Source organism: Pelobates fuscus, chromosome 4 (genome assembly GCF_036172605.1).
Source record: "Pelobates fuscus isolate aPelFus1 chromosome 4, aPelFus1.pri, whole genome shotgun sequence".
NCBI lineage: Eukaryota > Metazoa > Chordata > Amphibia > Anura > Pelobatidae > Pelobates > Pelobates fuscus.
The window spans coordinates 39,922,441-39,943,021 of record NC_086320.1 but is presented as its reverse complement, the minus strand read 5'-3'; the positions used below and the strand labels follow the sequence as shown (position 1 = coordinate 39,943,021).

General features: G+C 37.9%; 1 protein-coding gene across 10 annotated transcripts in view; it reads right to left on the bottom strand.

Annotated features, from left to right (window-relative positions):
• ENPP2 (ectonucleotide pyrophosphatase/phosphodiesterase 2) overlaps positions 1–20,581 on the bottom strand; it is a 113,764-nt gene that overhangs the window by 33,807 nt on the left and 59,376 nt on the right. For 6 of the 10 annotated variants that reach the window (XM_063451112.1, XM_063451113.1, XM_063451110.1 and 3 more), the window contains exons 12-19: positions 20,245–20,353; positions 9,314–9,433; positions 5,332–5,363; positions 4,589–4,716; positions 4,112–4,196; positions 3,935–4,022; positions 1,871–2,043; positions 224–272 (exon numbers count right to left, since the gene is read on the bottom strand). In XM_063451112.1, the coding sequence (XP_063307182.1) occupies positions 224–272; positions 1,871–2,043; positions 3,935–4,022; positions 4,112–4,196; positions 4,589–4,716; positions 5,332–5,363; positions 9,314–9,433; positions 20,245–20,353 (784 nt within the window). The remainder of the gene's footprint in view (positions 1–223; positions 273–1,870; positions 2,044–3,934; positions 4,023–4,111; positions 4,197–4,588; positions 4,717–5,331; positions 5,364–9,313; positions 9,434–20,244; positions 20,354–20,581) is intronic. The other 4 variants (XM_063451111.1, XM_063451118.1, XM_063451116.1 and 1 more) reach the window with 1 other exon arrangement.

Below are 20,581 nucleotides of genomic sequence, written 5' to 3'. Positions count from 1 at the left end.
GTGTCCAGAGACGGTCAGTGCCAAACAAATAAAAATTTGATTGACATTAAATTTTGGGAAGAGCTAAAGGACTCAAAGCCCCATAGTCACTTTAATGAAATGAAATGTTTATGGCGTCTAGAGTATCCGAGTATCACTTTAAGTTTGAGTAAAAAGATTAACTTTTTTTCTAACAACATACTAACAAGAATGCATTTAGCCAACTCATTAAACATTTGCTTACCCTTACCTTCTTTGGGATGAAGACGTTTATTCAGCTCCTCTGCTTTATTCTGACCATATAATGAAAAAAAAAAAAACATTTTTAAAACATTATTTTGCAGCATTTAATAATATATATGAGTTTATAAATAAATCAACAAAATAATCTTCAGGCTGCCAGTATGCAAACGTCAACTTGCACAGAAATTTAAAAGGCCATATGTTGGCCATTATAAAATTGCTAACTTACTGCAAAGTAAAAAAAAGCTATTGCACATTTGTAGGACATATATGACTATAAGCATTCCAATACAATATTGTAACTATGGCCACTGATTTAATATTTTTGGATAAGCGTTTTAAATTATGTAATTTTTTGGAAAAAGGTTTAAAAAAAGTTTTAAACAATGTGAAAAATATTTTAATATTGTAATATTTGTTACATATTTTTTGATAACTTAATATTTTAAAAACATTATTATTAAATTAAATATATATCTATGTGTAAATATATATATATGAGAAAAGGGGGGATACAGCTGCACAATCTAAAAGGAGAAATTATCAGTAAGTAGAGTAATATTGTCACAACATTAAACAGTGGCACATTGCTTAAAGGGACACTCCAGGCACCCAGACCTTTTCTGCCTTTCGTGTTCTTAAAACATAAAAAGTGTTTTAAACGACGCTGGACGTCCTCACGCTATGCATGAGGACCTCCAGCGTCACCGGAATCCCCGTAGGAAAGCATTGAACAATGCTTCCCTATAGGAAGGTCTAATGCGTGCGCGCAGCCATTGCGGAGCCTGACCAGGTAAGTCACTGAAGGGGCAACATGGGATGGGGGGTGGGGGGAGATATGTTTTCCGGGCACTGGAGAGTCCCTTTAATTGCATTCACAAAATCTGATGTATATAAACACCTTGAGTGTGCCTCCCCTAATGGTAGTGATGGCCCAGACGATCTTTTCCCACTACCCAGAGGACCTTTTCCCACTGCCACTCCTATAACCACTAAAATGATATGCAGTGATTATGGTACTTTGTAAAGCTCCTTTAATATGCTCTTATGGAGAACTGAAAGCAATGGTTCTCTTGCAGGGAAGAGAGGGCATTGTGTCTCATGATAGCATCAGGAGATAACAGTACTCACAAGGATAATCAGGAATTATCTACACTAACAACACTAGCAATAATATAACCCTAATCTAGAACTCCACATACATTGACTAGCACCATACATACATTGAATAATACCAAATCTGTCAAAATATTAAAGGTTCTGAAAACATCTGCATTCTTCACCCTTGAATTAAAAAACAACTGCACTCATTGTCAAATTATATTTGTAATTGCATGTTTATTGTATGTGTAAAACGTATTCATAATTGTTATGTATATGCCTCAACGTATACTTCCCGGTAAAAAAAAAAAAAAGAAAGAAAAAGTTATAATTAAATAAAATAAAAATTGCAACCATCGTTTTTTTTTCATTGACTTCATTAAAATTTCATTAAAAGTTGGCTCCATGAAGGTGGTACAAAAGCAGAGAATGGGAGGATTTGATCAAATGGAATTACATATTTTTTCACCAATTAATTTTTCCTTTTTTGCAAACAAGCAAATGTCCAATAAAAATATGAAGCTATTTTTTTAGAGGCACCACTGACCTTGTCATCACATGAGCACCCCAGCTCTTCGTTTACAGTGGAGGGTACCATAGTTATTGGCAGAGGTTTGGAAACTTCATCTGGCATTGCTGGCTTATGAGAAGCAACTTTTAATAAATGGTTTAAGCTTCCGTGTGTTCCGTTGTTGGGAGCAGGTTTTAATCCAAGGAGATCTAAACAGAGTCCAAAGGAGAAAAAAAATCAAGGCACTGATTACTGATTTCTTATGGCATTTTAAGTTATGAGTACAATATGCAATATATTGAAACCAGCTATCTAATGGAATAAAGTTCCAGACGCAGGACTCTAATGTTAAGGTTTGGCGGCACATTTGCCTTCTTCCTATCTTCATTGCAAGATTTATTTGACAGAAGGTGGATTTACACCCTCAAAATGGTAGTTTAGCCCATGGGCTGCAGGAGAATATTCATCTGAAGCCATGGTTACCCATCACAAACACTGTGCTGGTTGACTCATTTAGGCATTTCCTATGTCTGGAAGGATGCAACAAAACTCACCAAGCCAGAAGTACCCTTTTACTTATAGATTGTAAGTTCGTTTGAGGAGGGTCCTCTTTTTTTTGTAATAATCCTATTTATAGTTAAATCCCCTCTCTCATAATATTGTAAAGCGCCACGGAATCTGTTGGCACTTTATAAATGGCAATAATAATAATAATAATAATAATAATATGAGGAGCAGACCCATTCACAAAGTTCATAGCAGAGGTCTCCAGCAGAGAAAAAAATGCTATAGGAATTGAGCAGCCACAACCATGTCCAAAATGTGTTATGAACCATTCAAGCCAGAAGAGCAAGAAGAGCAACTTATTCCCTTCAATACTTTATTAATGACACTTACCACTATCCAAAAATGCTAAGAGCACCAAGTACAGCAATGGTAGGGACTGCCTAGTTTTGCAGGATCCGTGAGAATGGACACTATTGTTTAGTGAGTAAAATCATTGAGGTGCTGGTTACTTATTCGCTTGCTTGTGATACTTTTCAGTCAGATAGCATACTGCACACTCTTATAACTGTTGCATGTTCTTTTGGATAAATCCAATTAACGTATGTTTCAGTGATGCACTATATAATGTGTTGGTGCAATGACGTTCCCCATTATTCTGACTGAAATTAACACAGCACACAAGCTCACCATGAAGCAGATGCTCCAGGCAATTTGATTGTTTTGTTTTTTTTGAGGGTTCCCCCAATGAGAGGAAGAATGTTATCTCATTTCTCAAGGCCAGCAACAATACATATCTTCACTGCAGACATTAACCAATCAATTCCCTCTCTTCCACGGGTCTCCTAGGATACCTGCCCATTAATAACCCCTCCTCTTCCACGTCAAAGCAAAACATAGGATGGTTAAAGGACCAGGACCACTATAGGCACTCAGACCACTTCAGCTTAATGAAGTGGTCTGGGTGCCAGGTCCATCTAGGGTTAACCCTGCCTGCTGTAAACATAGCAGTTTCAGAGAAACTGCTATGTTTACATATGGGTTAATCCAGCCTCTAGTGGCTGTCTCATTTACAGCTGCTAGAGGCGCTTCTGCGCTTCTCACTGTGATTTTCACAGTGAGAAGATGCCAGCGTCCATAGGAAAGCATTGAGAATGCTTTCCTATGGACTGACTGAATGCGCACGCCGCTCTTGCCGCGCATACGCGCATTCAGCCGATGACATCTGAAGTAGGAGGAGAGTACCCAGCGCGGAGGGAGCCCGGCACTGGAGAAAGGTAAGCCTTTAGACCCTTCTTTCCCCTAGAGCCCGGTGAGGGTGGGGGGGCATGAGGGTGGGGGGCACCTATTACACTATAGCGCCAGGAAAACGAGTTTGTTTTCCTGGCACTATAGTGGCCCTTTAATGTAAACTGGCTGCTGATTCTGGATGTGGAATGTTCCATATGTTAAATGGAAAGAATACTGACAATTTGATTTGTAAATACTGAATAAAAATCTAAGCACTAATGCTATGCTGCGAAGCTTTACAATTTTTTTTATTATTATTATTTTTTTTTTAATATATACAGAGAAGAAAGAGAGTCAGGAACTTACCACACATCACATTGTACAATTCAATGTTTTCAAATGGTGGCACCTTTGTTTTATACTTGAATGTTGGCCCGTAACCTACAAAGACAGTCTATGAAAAAAAAGAGAAAAGACTGTTAGCAGACGTAGAGTTTTTGGTACCACGATGTTCTAAGATACAATGTTTCTACTGCAATTTACCTGCATGCTGTTGATCTTATTGTCGTATCCGTGGTCTCCTTGGAATGCACATTTTCCTCCCTTTTTGTGGACATCCATTGGCTTCCTTAATATTGAAAAGAAAAAAAACACATTGATATACATCAATAAGACAAAAACACAAAATGCAAAGTATACAGAAAGAAAGATGAAAATATAATACTCAGGCTGTCAGAATACTGAATTTTAAGTTTGTCAGAATATAATGGTCATACATTAAAACACATATAGAATGGAGTACTAAAACAATATTAACAGCACTACTTTTATCAACTGCTTTATACAAAAAATACATTTAGAAATTAAACAGATATCTAACTCTGTGTACCATTAATTTGTAAACTGAGGTGAAGCAAAAAATAATTTTTATTACACGGTGCCAACATATTAAACGGTCGTACAAATTATACATATTATTATCGCCACTGGCTCATTAAAGGACTATATAAATTAACTTACTTAGCAACATGCCATCTCCTTTCCACCAACAGATGAATGTCCTCAATTCTTCGGTTATTTGCATAGTGGAGGCGTTTGGGAAGATGCTGCTTCAGATAAGCCTTGAAGTGCTGCTCTGGCTTTTTACACTGTTAAAGAGAGATTGAGTGTTTCATTAGACACTCACAGTTATTTGAAACATGTATTAACAAATGCTGAGATTTCTACGGTATGTACATTTCACGAAAATGGCATTGTTTGCCAGGACAACACTCAGTATATAGAGGATATAACGAATAGCAAATGATAGGCACACAGCTATATAAATAATAACAATACTAATGTTTTATGGAGTGGTTTGATTTTCATAGAAGTAACAGTTAACCTTTAAAATGAAGTTGGAAGTATTTCACAGTACTCATCTGGTATCCAATAAAAAGTGCCATGAAACAATTCCATGACACAGTGTAAGCTTATTATAGAGCATGCACATACAATTAAACCATTTGAGTGCAACTAAAATTCCCAAAAAGTTTGCACTCGAGGAAAGATTAATGGGGAGACCATCAAAAAAAGGAAAACGAAAAAAATAGTTGGACGTGTTTTGAGTTGATCAATGGCACTTCATCACATCAATTATTTTGCCCTTTGAAAGGTAATGATGAACCCATCAACAGCCCTGGAGTGGTTAAATCTATCAGACAAACAATTTGCAAGTGCTAGTTGAAGGCCAGCAATATATTAATAGAGTAAAATAAACATACCGTAAGATTTGCAACAACTGCCTTGGGATCCTCTATAAAAAACAAAACAAAAAAAAAAAAACATAATTATAAGTAGCTGGCAATGATTTATAGAATCTGCAGAATGAATTTAGAAATGTATACGGTTTCATTTAGAGGGAATGGTGACATAAGATTTATTGTTCTCCAGGCAATTTGGAAATGGTGAAACTATGAAATGAGGGTCATTTGGTAATATTGCTTTGTTCTACTTACAATGTTATGGGGAAAATGGTTTCTTTTTTTTTCCTTTTTTAAAACATGTAATTAAATCAGCTATTTCTAGCATCCAAATACATTTTCAATAGGGCTACTGACTAACTTAAATGCACACTATTGCTCTTATAAATTCTAATAGTCTTATTTCTCGAAGTGTTCTGTTCTAAAAAAAAATGGTGAAAAGTACCAAAAGTGGGGCAATCATCATAAAGATCTGCGGAACCAGCTGACATGTTTCATTGGTGACTCTGCCCATTTTATATTTTTGCACTACTTAAAATATCCCCCCTGTGTGTTGAACTCTAAGTATGCTACAAGGTTTTTAAGCCAAAGAAGAGGTTCGATTATATGAAGTTAATTTAAAAAGGACAAGTCTTGGTTAAAAAGATAAAGATGGATTTTGCAAGTTATTGGGTAACGATACTAACAGAGCAGTAAAGAGAAAAGTGAGACTAAATCCCACGAGCAGCATTTACAAAAATATCCATGTACATATACAATGTATACACACACAAATGCAAAATAAATAAATAATCACATGACCACATATTGCACTACTGGTATGTGTTCATAGTTACAATGTCCGTTTCGGTTTATAGAATGACAAACATTGTAACTTGCATTCCATTTTCAATGCATTGCTCCACATCTTGGGGATGCATTGAAAATGGAAAGGTGTCACTTACCGCTAGGCTTATTTCTTCTCGTCCACACATGACAGTACACACGTGTTTTTCTCCAAACCAGATTGCATTTGTTTCCATAAGTATGAGCATCAAGACTGCCTGAAAATTGTCTCTTCTTTTTGTTTTCTACCGCTTTAGAGCAACAGTGACCTGGAATAGGAAGTGCCTGCTTATAGTATAATCTGCCTCTCCAGGTTCATCCTGTCCTACGGCTAGTGGAATGTGTGTACTGTCATGAGACGTAGAAGGAATTTTATTTATTAAAAATATATGAAAAGGCATGCCAAATGATAATGGGGGAAATGTAAAAGTAGTGGTTTACTTCTATAGTACAATTACTTTGTATAATGCTTAGTACTTCCTACATGTATTTGGAACCCAAAGAAACATTACTGAAGAATCCATCAGGATGAGCTTGGTGGTTTCATCGGGACCCAAGTTGCAGGAATTTTATTTTAGATTGGGCCATTAATTTTAATCAAGAAGGAGGGATTGTGCTCCATAAAGCACTGTGTCCAATAAACCATTGATATCTTAAAGGAAAATTCAATTTTACGTGTCAAGATGAGGTTCAGTTTATTATCTACACCGAGAGTCAAGAATGACTCTGTGCTTCAAAGTGAAGGAAAATAGGTTAGTAACTTTTGCCAATATTAAAAGAAACATTAGATGCATTAACTGTTTTTCTTGGTTTGGATTTTGATACTAGGAACTATTCCTCAGAATGTGAGTGTCCAGTTCCACCTGTTCCTATACCATACAGATTCATTTCATTAATGTGGAATACTACATTTGTGTGTCTGGAACTATAGATTGGCAAAACGTACTGGTATAACACAAGTGGCATTTGATCTAATAAGGAGAGTAACTTAAAGTATAGTTTTTAAGATTAAGATAATTGTGTAGACTGTAATATTAGTTGGATTCTATTAAGCACATTTCCTAATTGAGTCTAAAAATCGTGTCAAGTCCATTATACAGGTTGAATGGCGAAGCCAGCATGACCACCGTGATTTGGTCTAAACCAAATATGGAATAATGTAAAGAAGGTCCATGCAAAAAAAGCAATTTCTTTAACCCACAGCCAAGTCACAACGATTCGACCTATACGGTCTTTGTCAAACTTGACAAAGACCGTATAAGTCGTAACGTTACGTTGTGACTTGGCATGGGTTAAAGAAATTGCTGCTTATTTTTTTTGGACTCTGGAGTGCCTGGACCTTCTTTACATTATTCTATCAAGCAATTGGTCTCTTGGTACTGGGACCGGCCTGGTTACACCCAGATTCTTATCGCTGACGGGATTGAGTGCAGTTCCACATCCCTGTCTTTTGGTTAAACCAAATATGGAGTGTATCATTTGCAACACTTGTTTTGTAGGGGCAGTTAATCCATAGGGCTAATTAAAGGGAAGACACAGCTTTTATTGTCATGTCAATCAAGGTCAGTGAGGAAACAATCACTATTTTCTGCAGTTCTGAACTGTGGGTAAAAAATGCAATCAATGAACCAAATTTAGGCATATGGGAAGAAAAAATGATGAGGGAACAAATTGAAAGAGCTTCTAAGTTTTAAGGAAGTGTGTAGAACCGCTCCAGCTGAAAGATCACAAAATGGGATTTAATTGCACAACAAGGATTGACAGATGAGCATATCGATAAAGAGCGATGAAGAATTAGTGGAGGTTATAGAGTGGCCTTGGGATTTAGCAGCAATCAAACCACTTTTAATTCTGGATAGAATGTATTCAGCAATATAATGTAAGCAGAGGATGGGTATTGAAAAAACTCAGCCAGGTATATATGGAACACAAAAATTATTTGGAGACGAAAGTGGGGAACGAGACAGTACTGTAGTTTGGTCAAGTGAGATTAAAAAAAAAAAAAAATGTTTAGGATGGGAGTAAAATTCACAATGTAAAGTAAATTGGTAACTGGAAGAGACAAAATTAAATAAATTAAAATTTAATTTGGGACAAAAGTTACAGAAGGGAATAAGAACCATGAGACACGAGGGGGAGGAAACCGAAGGAGACAAACCCTATTCAGTAACTTAAAAGGTCGCTTAGGTTCAAGTTCACCCCATTTGTATAATGCATACAAAAAAATCCATACATAAATACAATCTACTCACTACTGAATGTCCTTTATTTACAGCACAATCAAGAATATATTCCTACTGCAACAATGAGTGCGGAGACGAGGAACTGGCTGAGATCACTAAACCAGTTATGGTCCTCTCATTGCTTTCAGAGGAAGCACTGCATGCATCAATAAAGCCCTGAGAGTAACAATCTCAGCCAAGGAGATGGTTTATTTTATTTATATTTTTCTACTTGTATCTGGGTCAGGTATGTCCTGGTTTCTCAACCTGTAGTACAGCGCACCGAAAGCAGGGGGTACGGCAAGAGCTATGAGCTAAGGCAGAGTAGGCACTTCCCTACTTAGAATTGTTTTTAAGGCCAGCAGTGGTACTTTTCTGTAAAAGGTTGAGAAACACTGATGTATGTGGATGCTATACAGCACTCTCACAAAAAGCTTTGCGGACGTTTATATTTGTAGTTTCCATTTTTGTCAATATTACCACTAGGTATGACTATATATTATCTACATATGCTATACTCAATGATAAATAACTTCTATAGTAAATGGTGTCAATTTTATATAATATATATCATAGTTAGCATTATCTTCTGATCAAGAAGAATAACATGTTTTTCATTATATATGTTTAACCCCTTAAGGACTTCTGGAATAAAAGGGAATCATGCCATGTCACACATGTCATGTGTCCTTAAGGGGTTAAACTAGTCATTTTTATCCTCTAAGTATTTTAAAAACAACGGTGATAAAAAAATGTTTTAAAAATTGCAATTTTCGAATTAAAGTACAACAGATGACATTATATTTCATAATTTTAGTAATATGCCTGTCCTGCAACAACATTACAAAATGAATTATAAGTGTGTACAACTCTCATTAACCTATGTAGAATTGATACAAATACATATAATGTACCATTTTGTCACATTATTTCAAACGTGCAACTACTCAACTTACGTTTTGCTGCATTGTTCTTTGTTCTCATACGTCCTAAAGATCCAGGCAATAAAATGAAATCATCCATGTTTATGTATGAATTCAGAAATTCTGTTCTGTCACAAGTAGTTTCCTCCATACCTGCAAGTGGAGAGGAGAGATCTAGTGAGAATCCCATCCATTATTATAGTTTAGAGTTAAAACAGCTCTGTCAGCCTTCAAAAAAAGTGGAGTATTTCAGAAAGATAAAATCTTTATGACACATTCACATTGACTATGTTGGAATTTCACTGAAATGCCAGCGCATGTCAAAAGAGATCACAATGCAAAGTAGGGACTACTTTGTCTGATGTTTTACCACATGTGTAACAAAACATGACAAAAGGTGAAGCTACTGCAGTCGAGTTTTGTCAATTGCCCCAAGGAAAAAGGCATTGTCTTTGGAGGCTCATGCGGTCTCGTGGGATTCTCCATAGACATCAGTGTTATACTCCCATGCATGCACTAGAGTATAGCACAGACGTGGGCTCCTGGCAGGTGAAGGGCCAGGAGCTGAAGAGGATCCACCGGGTGGAGAAGGCAGCGGCCACAAGAGACAATTTCATGTTAATAAAATCTACCTTTCCCGGCGCCCAAAGGTCATTGCTCACAAGTTGGTGAAGACAAAATATGTAAAGATCCCAAAAGATGACAAGGTCATTTTAAGATATTGCTCACACATAACTTGTCATCCAAAGCATTTACACTTGAAAAACTACTGGAGGCAGAAGCAAGGCTTTTGGGAAAAAAATAAAAATAAAAAAAATGTGTGCGTACAAGAAAACAGGATGGGAAAAAAAGAAATTAAAACAGAAAAAAGGCAAACTGAAAAAGGAACTACTTGTGTGATATCTCCCAAAAGAAAATGACATGAAATGACCTATATTTCTGAAAATCAATCATCTTCCTAAAAAGCAAACTATAGATTAAAGTAGTGAGTGTACATACAGAAAATCTGACCAAGCAGATAAGAAAAGTATGGGACCCATCAGGAAGCTTCTTGAGCTTTGTTACTGTACATCCAGAACACCCAATTTTGATGGGAGGCCTGCAGATGTTGCATTATGGGCAACTTGCAGTGCTGGTGTATGCAAAAGAGATCATGGAGCACTACATTGTAGGCAAAATTGCAGTACCCTAGTGGTTTGTCTTGGACACTGCACTATACTGATGTCACTGCAATGTAAGGGTGCCCAAAACACCAGGACCGATCTTCTGGAGACAAAGAATTCATTCTAAGTGGTATTTTATTATTTGCAAGCCTGCAGAGTCACACTGGAATATATACAAAACACCTGGTGAGAAAGTGATAGAGCCGTGGGGCCCATGTTGAAAGAATTAGAAAACTCAAGTAGAAATAATAAGTCTATGATGCCAATCTGGGACTCATTGCTAGAACAATATTATTAAAAGGGACGCTATAGTCACCAGAACAACTACAGCTTAATGTAGTTGTTCTGGTGAGTATAATCATTGTATGCAGGCATATTCATGCAAACACAGTATTTTCAGAGAATTGGCAGTGTTTACATTGCCCCCTAGTGACACATCTAAGTGGCCACTCCTCAGATGGCCACTGGAGGTGCTTCTTGGCTCAGTGCTGCACAGTAGGCAGCAGTGCCGTTCAGCGTCTCCACGCTCTGCATTAAGATGCTGAATTTTCCTCATGGAAGTGCATTGATTCAATGCATCTCTATGAGGAGGTGCTGATTGGCCAAAAGGGCATTTGGCCCCGCCCCTTCCCGATTTTAGCCAACCCAATGCTTTCCCTATGGAAAAAAATGCTTGGGCTAAAAATCAGCAATTCTGATTATGTCACCAAGGGGGCGGGGACAGTGCCGGCGGACCCACATGGCGCTGGAAATAAGGTGAGTTTTAATCTTTTATAGGGGGAAAGCCACCTAAATAGTGGGTTTTGCACTATAGGGTCAGGAATACATGTTTGTGTCCCTGACCCTATAGTGTTCCTTTAAAAATAGGTTGCATTAAAATCTAGTATAAGGACAAGTGACATAGCTCTGTGGATCACAGCTGTTTTGGATTATAGTTCCCATTATTCATAGCAAGTCTTGTTAACTGGATGATGCAAAGCATCATAGAAGCCCCAAGGCAAAGAAACAGGAGTGCCAAAAGTCGGCTATCGAAGCTCTAGGAGAGGATTAGTTGATTTTTAAATGAAAAGGAGGAAAATTGTGGACTTGTGCATTTGGGGTCAACCGAATTGTGATTTGGCCGAATTACGGGCAATCACGAGTCTTCAGAATTCTCCAAGTCAGAGTTGCTATATGACCGAATCAAACAAAACTAGAATAGAACAAGAGGTATGAAAAGGTTTTTGATGATTAGAGGACAGGCAGGCACCAAATGTTAATTTTATTCACAGATCAAGTAAGAAGTGACCAATAGAGGGTAAAATGGAGGCAAAAACGGCAACAACAAAAAAATACAAAAATTAATCCTCATTCATATATTATATATTTAATATAGAATACATATCGATTTTTTTAATGCTCCTCCTTTTCTTCACCCTATTTATTACCTGTTCTCACCGGATCTCAGAACCAAATGGCACAGTAATGCACCTATCAGTGAACTGCAAAATATAGACATAATATTGGTGTATACATTTTTCAGTTCACCAATAGGCGCATTTTTGTGCTACTTACACAAACTTGCATCACTAGTTTCAGGGTAGGTAGAAATTGAGCTTACTGCTCTTGAAGCAAAAGTCAGATTTTTGTAAGAAATGCAAATAGACAATATGGGTCATTTTTACAATGACAAAACAGGTGTTATCCTGACGCAAAGTCCTGAATATCAACAGCGTTGGTGTCCATGGTGATTGCTCTTTGTTTAGCACTTTATTCCTGGATAGTAACTGTATTTCTGGTTTTGTATTTTGTTTTGTGTTTTTAAACCTGTCCATTTTTGTCTCTCACCCAGAATTAAAATTACCACGTGAAATAAAACAAACAAACAAAAACACACACACACACGTGGAAATGAATTGGAAACAGATAATCAGTTAAAAAGCTCTATCAGCAAACCTCACACGTTCCGAGATTACAGATACAATATCATGTACTGGTCAGGGTCACCTGAACAGATCCGCAGACATCGAAGATAAAACAAAAAAGGGATTGTGAGGGTAAAAAAAACACAAATCATACAGACAACATGGAGAAACTATAGATTTTAACAGCCATTATTGGCGCTTCTCCTGCGGTTTCACTAGGTTTAATCCATGAAACAACGCTGGATTTCCTCACGCTTTGCATGAGGATGTCCAGCGTCTTCTAAATCCCCCACAGGGAAGCATTTATTCAATGCTTTCTTATGGGGACAGCCTAATGCGCATGTGGTAGTCACCGTGCATGCGCGTTAGATTCCCACTTGCGATGATGTTGGAGGAGGCAGAGGAGGAGTCAGCACAGAGGAAACTTGGCACTGTAATAAGTGAGTTTTTAAAGGGTTATTTAACCCTTTGATGCCATGTGGGGTGGCAAAGGGACATTATAGTGTTAGGAATAACTAAAACTACAGTGTTCCTTTAAGGATCACATTCTAAAAGGCATATAAATACGATGCACTATTCCAATGTAGGGAAAATAATATGTAATTCTGTTTCTTGTAAAGCTTATTTGTTTTTCCACTGGGGAAAAGTGCTGTAAACTATGGAGTTCAGTTTGTTCCAATTTATTTGTTTATATAACGTTTATAAAGATATTAAAAAAATAATTAGATTCAATAACGACATCAACAGTTAACATCTATAGGGGAATATGTATATATATATATATATATATATCACAGATTGAAGCTGCTTAAAAATCATCGAAAATGTCAATCTGTTTATAAAAAAAAAAAATAAGAAGAAAAAAGAAAACCAAAACAAATTACTGACGTAAAAGAAATTCCGAAACAGTTTGTTGCCCCAGCTGGATATCCTGAAACAATGTAAGAAGTCACAGAACATTATGAGCGGAACACAAATTGGTGAGTTAATTCCGTGTTAAAAAGAATATTATGACAAATTAAAGTTTGACATTTATGAACAAAGGCATGTGGTGTAATAAAACAAATGAGAATAAAAAGTCTGCAAAGGCTAAAGAGTTAGTAATTCTTTAAAGGGACACTCCAGGCTGAAGTGGACACCAGAACTGGACACCAAACACACACAAAAAAGAAAATGAATTATTTAAATGACATTAAAGATACTCTATTCTTCATTTCCATAATTTGCTACATAGAACCGGGGGTGGCAGAAAATAGTTTTTATTGGCAGCATTATACATAAAAAAAACCCCTGTACAGAACCTTGGTTATATCGCAAGGTGGAGGAAGGGATATTGCAGCATTAACATGGAATAATTTGTAGAGACATAAGAAAGTATTCTTCCATATAAAAGCCATTTATGTTAAAAAGGACAGTTTAAGCAACAAAGCCCTCATAGCCTTCCATATCATCAGGCATTAAGATAACTGCGAGAAGTAAAACTATACAAAACAATGTGTTTCTCTTTAACAAGATGCCCTCCCAACAGAAAAGGCTTCATAAATCAGATTGTGAATAAAGTAAATTAAAAAAACAAAAAAAAAGTTAACAAAACTGGGGGTAGAGCCTGAACACCGAAGAGAACGGTCGCAAGCAAGGTGAGCTCCGAGACTCATACTGGGAAAAACACTCAGAATAGCCTCCCTCACACCCCAATCGAAAGGCAAACACCCCAGGACCACATGGGGAGAAAGGGGGGGAACAAACGGTACCAAACAAGCCCACCCCGGGACTCACAATCAGGGAGATGTGGAGGCAAACACGAGGAGTCACTGAAACAAATATGGCGGCGTTACATGGCGGGTGCTCGGACTTCTCGGAGGATATGTCTGACGACGCGAAGGAAGAGCACCCACAGCCCTCTAACCCACCACGGAAGATGAAACACCGAGGACTGGAGGCAGACTCAGAACCGATTACCACAGCGATCGTGAAAGCACTGCTAGCGGATCTGAAGAAAAGCTTCCACGAAGATGTCACAGCGCTCAGCGCACACCTAAGAGGCCTGACAGGCCGCATCACCAAACTGGAGGGCTCCTCACAATCTCAGGCCCAAAATATCGCCACACTGCAACACACCATGCTAGACCTGAAACAGCAAACCCAACAATACGAACACCGCCTCGCTAATCAGGAGGATGCCAGGCGGATCCCCAACATCAAAATCAGGGGAGTCCCTGAGGACATCCCAGGGACCGAACTGCCTAAACTTATGAGGCGCCTATTACTGACAATATTGCCAAACAGACAGACCACCATGACCACCCCAGAAGAGGTCTTCAGAGTCCCTAAACCAAAAAGCGCACCACCCACAGCCACGAGGGATGTCATTGTCGCCCTCCGCAGCGGCAGGGACAAGGTGGCGATCCTGGCTTCCCTCCGCGGCAGAACCCCCTATTGCTTTGAAAGCATGGATCTCTTGTTTTAAGACCTGTCCAATGGCACCCTGGCCTGGCGCAGATCGCTCAGGTCACTCACCTCAGTACTCCGCGCCCACAAGATAGATTACCGCTGGCGGCCCTCCAGAGCACTGATGGTCCAACGAGGATCGAACATATATACCATACGAAATATCCAGGACACTCCGGCCATGCTGCAATCCTTGGATCTGCCTCAGGACTCGTTACCCCCAGAAGGACCAGCAGACAACAATAACAGCTCCCCAACCCGCACCCACACCTGGAATCCAGAACAGATCACTCCATTCATCCCCCAGAGCTCCGCACCTGACGCATATGCCGCAATCACAACCTAAGAACACAAGCCACTTACCTGCAGAAGTCTATAACTCGCCACCAGACTCCGGCAAGGATGCAACGCAACACCACAGAGAACACCGGGAGGGATCCATGCAGACACAGACAGATGCCACACTACCTTACACCACAACATATATACCCCAAGTTCTGGACTTCCCCCACTGCCGGGCAACCCCCTCCCCTGCCCCGGCTAGGTCAGCTGAACAGAACCCTGTTGGGACTCATGAGACTATTTTTGCTTTCACTGTACACTTCCCAATTTTGAACTCTTTACTGAGGGCCCCAAGATGATATACAACCCACATTTAAACAAGGGGCATACCGAACATGGAGAACTGCAAAAGAGGACTTTGTACACTCCACCGAGCTCACATCCTCACAAATTTGGGACCTGGCTCCACCTCCCCTAAGAGGCACCGAGCTGGACGCAACAACCTGCACGGTGGGACCGCGATCAGAACTGCAGGACGAGGGCCGACAGAAGCCAGGTGATGAGACTATCGGGCAAGCTGCCTATTGCATGTTTCCTAACCCAGATTAAATAACCATAGGCACTCAATATAGGTTACAGAGACTTCACAAACCGTTTGCAAGGGGGATAGAAGGGAGGGGGAACCATTAGCATTTCCACTTATTATTATCATCTGTTTGCTTAAATGTCAACTGAACTTACAAAAGGCATACCACCAATAACAATGCATGTACACCCACATGCTTTCAAACGTAGAAAGCGACGTGAGTCCTCCTATACAAGCACCCCACTCTCATAACGAACACACTCCAGGGCACTAATCTACACAGCTGCTCATGTAGACACCGATCCTATGCACCTACCGATTAAGCGTTCATTTTTAATTTATTTATTTTAATATCAGCATTTGTTCACTCACATGATGTGTTCGGACGGGGCGTCCAGGGGACCACTTTCACGAGAAATATTAAGAAAGCACAACTGAATAATCTGCAGTATGACGAAAGCATTACACCCAGTTATCACGCCAAACCCCTAGTAAAGCATAGCAATAAAGGTGTCTAACTATTGCCTGCGCTCAAAGTTACCCCACGGGTTACTTATTATTAGTTTATGCTCAGCAAGGCTTAACCCGCATATCTCCCTGGCACTCAAATACCACCTAACATGTATACTACATTTTAACACGCATACTCATTGGTTAACATAAGAATATCTATCTCACAAAAATTACGTTAAGACACAAGACAGATATCATATGCTAGGTCAGAAATGTCAGACATGCTTAGGAGAGATGAATATACACCGCAACAAACTACTACTGCCACAGAGCTTAACTGCTCTAATTTCTTACCTAGCAGTGTACACCTGCATTCTCTTCCTTCCAGCTACTTAACTACTAGTTTAAGCCCAGCACAACAGCAACCACTCACTCCCTACCTAGCCAGACAGGGGTTATGTTTAACTGCCTCACTAATCAGCCTAGCATATACTTAATTCTACTGCCTTGTTTATGTTATGACTGTATATATCATGTTTTCCTTCTTGCTCACTACTTTGACCACTCTTTTCTGATATATGCATATTGCTAACTTACTCACACAAAACGAGAACCTAAACGGTGGAAATATCGATCTCTTTAAACTTAAAATGTGCCAAACTTTCGAACATATTGCAAATGTTTGCCAATTTACCCTGATGTCGCTGCTGTTGCGCACCAAGTTTATGTGTTTATTAAGTGCACAACAAAAATAAAGAATATTAAAAAAAAATTTTTAAAAAAATGTACAAAAAAAGTTAATATGACATTGTCATATTCTGTATGAAAAAAATTAAAATAAAAAAGTATTAATTACTTTCAATGTACACATAACATAAGAAAGATTTGAAATTTGATACCGATGACTAAATCTAGGCACATAAATATGCAAACCACCACAAAGTCCGTCACAACAGCCTTTATTAAACGTGATTTGTACTAAATTGAAAACAGAATTGCAACATCTAGGCTACAAATACTATAAACAACCAAGAACACAATATGCCAGAGAGATTTATTTCCCCAGCAGTACTCTCTAGTGATTTACAAAAAAAAAATAAAATAAAAAAATGGTATTGTTTTTAGATGTTCTATTATACGCACATGTTTTACGGTATATTTGTATTTAGTTTATTTCACTTTGTGTGGTGTCATAATAATGCGACTACTGTTTTGCACATGGCCATCTTTTTGTATACAGCACCTTAATTAATTGACTATTCGAATTAGTTCTTTCAGTGTTTTTGTTAGCTAGATAAAGGCTCCTGCAAGACCCAAAATGTATGGTTTTCCGGCAAAATCTGCCTAAAACCACCACCTGTATGTGCCCGGCACAACTATCTTCATGATGAGTAATAGGTTGGGTCTGGCGGCACTCTGGAGAGGAAATTTGAGCAAGTGCCACTCCACTTTATACATACGTAATTAGATTAAACGTTGGTTTCAAACAAATTAACGACAGTTAGTAAAGATAGTTAGAAAAAAGAAAACCTTTTGAGAGAACTGAAATACCAAGTCAACTTTTTACATGCTATGTAGTATAATATAGACACATCATAGTTGCATATTAGCATATTATCTTATCTAAAAAAAATATTGTATCAAATGTGATGTTTGAGTATTAAAAAACATGACCTATTCTAATTCAACAAGCATCCAGTTTATAAACTAAAAACATTGTTTTACATTTAAGCATTGCTCAATTGAGATAGTATCATATGCATTAAGCTAAGACGTGTTTTGAGAAAGTCATTAAAACATTCTTCAGACAAAATGCAAGTCAAAATATATAACATATAAAACAATGATAATCATTTGATGGATCATTAATTAGAAAATTGCTGAATGCGCAGCTTTCCTACAATATATGCAAAATGTCACAGACTTTAGGAGTTAAGAAAATGAATAGCATGTAATATACCAAGGTAAAAGGTCTGAGCCACCAGATTTAGCAAAGCTTTTGGACACGATCAAATATTAATTTGTGATCTCTTTGTACTTTGTCAAGCCAAGACAAGAATTATTAGTCATGTTAACTGCGCAGTGGTAATAACATATTTAAAGGCACTGTGCCATTCACAAAACACAATTCCACCGTGTATATATACACACTAGTTTTGGGGCTAAATGTCTAAATCAGCTACTTTACATGTGACTCATTATAAACCAGATGGTTTATATCAAACTGAGAAAATGCCTTTAAATATCATGTAGTCGTCCAATCTGCCTAATCCGAAAATACATAAAACAAAACAGCTTAAAATATTCACAAATGTGATTGCTTCCACGTGTATGGGAATTCAGATTAACTGCACAACTGGCTGGCTGTTAACACCATGACTACCATTTCCCCCCAAAAAATAAGACATCCTGCGGAAATAAGCCCTAGTCGCTAATCTATGCTCAGGGAATTTTCCCCGAACATAGATTTGCAGGATTTCATGCACTAGTAAGCTAATCTTTGTTGGGGAAAGCTTCCCCGAACATAGATTCACGGGATTCCATGCCCTATTGAACTGGTCTATGTTCCGGGAAATTCCCCTGAATTTAGACCTGCTTTCTTGGACATGCTTGCTACCGTTTTTCCCCGAAATAAGACATCCCCCGAAATAAGCCCTAGGGCAAAAATTAATATAAGACTGGTCTTATTTTCAGAAGAAAGACGGTAATTGAACAAAAAACAGGAGATCTTAAATAAGCGCAACTCCTAGCAGGGGCTAGCACTTATTTTAATAGTACAGACATAGTACACATACAGTACAGACAACAGTAGACATAGTACAGATAATGTGCTAAAAATAAAACATAGTCAGCTTTTCTTATCTTTGTTTCAAATCCCATCCTGCAGTGTGATCTGAGTATATTGCATACACTCCTTTTCATCAGGAGTTTTATGGGATATGTAGTTTGATATTCAACAGTGGTACTTGATAGCACCAGTAATACTTTTATGAATTGAGCTAGATATGGAACCATTTAGTTCTGGTCAATGTAGGGAAGGACATTAATAAAATGCACCAACCCAGTGAGCATATGCCCTTCCATTTTATTGTGATTTAACATAGGCAAGAGGCATATGCAGTAATAGTGCTTACAGAGTTATTTAAAGAGAGCACACACTGGCCATATTTCTTTCACATATACTGACATTATAATGATAGACAACAGGCATGTGCAGGAGAAGCCCGGTTATACTACATGTATAGCACAGATCAGGAAATTTACAGTATCCATATAAAAATGGTAAAGCATGCAAGAGTTGAGTAGATTACCCGACAAGACAATTAACACACAGGTCATTACTGTTTGTTAAACAAACAGTTCACAGGTTGGATTACTGATTAACCCACGGGTAGGGATTAGTTGCAAAAACTTCTTAGCCAACATCTGAACTCATCTTTGTAACTGTTAATATTCTATGTATTTACATTTAAAGGACAAGCAGTAGTGATGACATATGAGCAGGCCTTACACAAGATATACATAATAACGAAATCTCAGTTTTTCCTGTAATGATAAAGCCATAATCCAAACCCAGACATAATGAATCATTTACAAACTCTACTGGTAAATTGCGGATGCGATCCTGATTGATTGCAGCAAGTATACACACTGAAGAATTGCAAGATTTACTGGCTAACATTGCAATATTGTAACAATACCAATGATGCACTAACTGGCCATTCTGATGGAATATTCACAGCTACAGAAGATTGGGTTAATTTGATAAACAGAAAAGAGGAGGGAAAAAAAAGAAAAAAGAAAAGAAAAAGATGATATATAAAGAATATTGCTAACCTGGTTAAATTATCAAGAGTAAAGATTTAATAGTCTGCTATTATTTCTTTAGTCAATCCAAATTTGTGTAATGCCGGAAACGACAATATTTTTAACATTCAACTTTTTTCTTTTTGTACAACACAACCGAGATGTTAATTTTAATCTTTTACGGAAAATACAGTAAAATAAATGGAACTGTATCAACATCTTTCTCAAAGCAAAACATTTACACAACAAAAACAGACAAGGGCCCATTCCAGCCTTTCAGCCTCGGTAAATTTAAATAAAAAAATATATATATATCATTACCATGGTCTCCAACAAAGAGGACGTTGACACATCGATGTAGTTTCATCTGTTTCAAGCCATCCATTAACATGCCCACTATCTGATCAATGTCCTTTAGGTAATTTGCCAACTGTGATGGGGGAAAAAGAAAAATACAGATATTGTAAATTAAATTCACAGACTACTTCCTCCAAGTGAAAAGAAAGAAAAATAGCAATACATCCCTGTATGAAAAAGCTGATTTTTGATAAGTATATTTTACAATTTACTAGGTTCTCCTCCTGTCTACAGACGAGGGTGCTCCGGATTACTGGGTTCCTCCTATGTATCTATTTAAATGGTAACAATAACTGGAGTA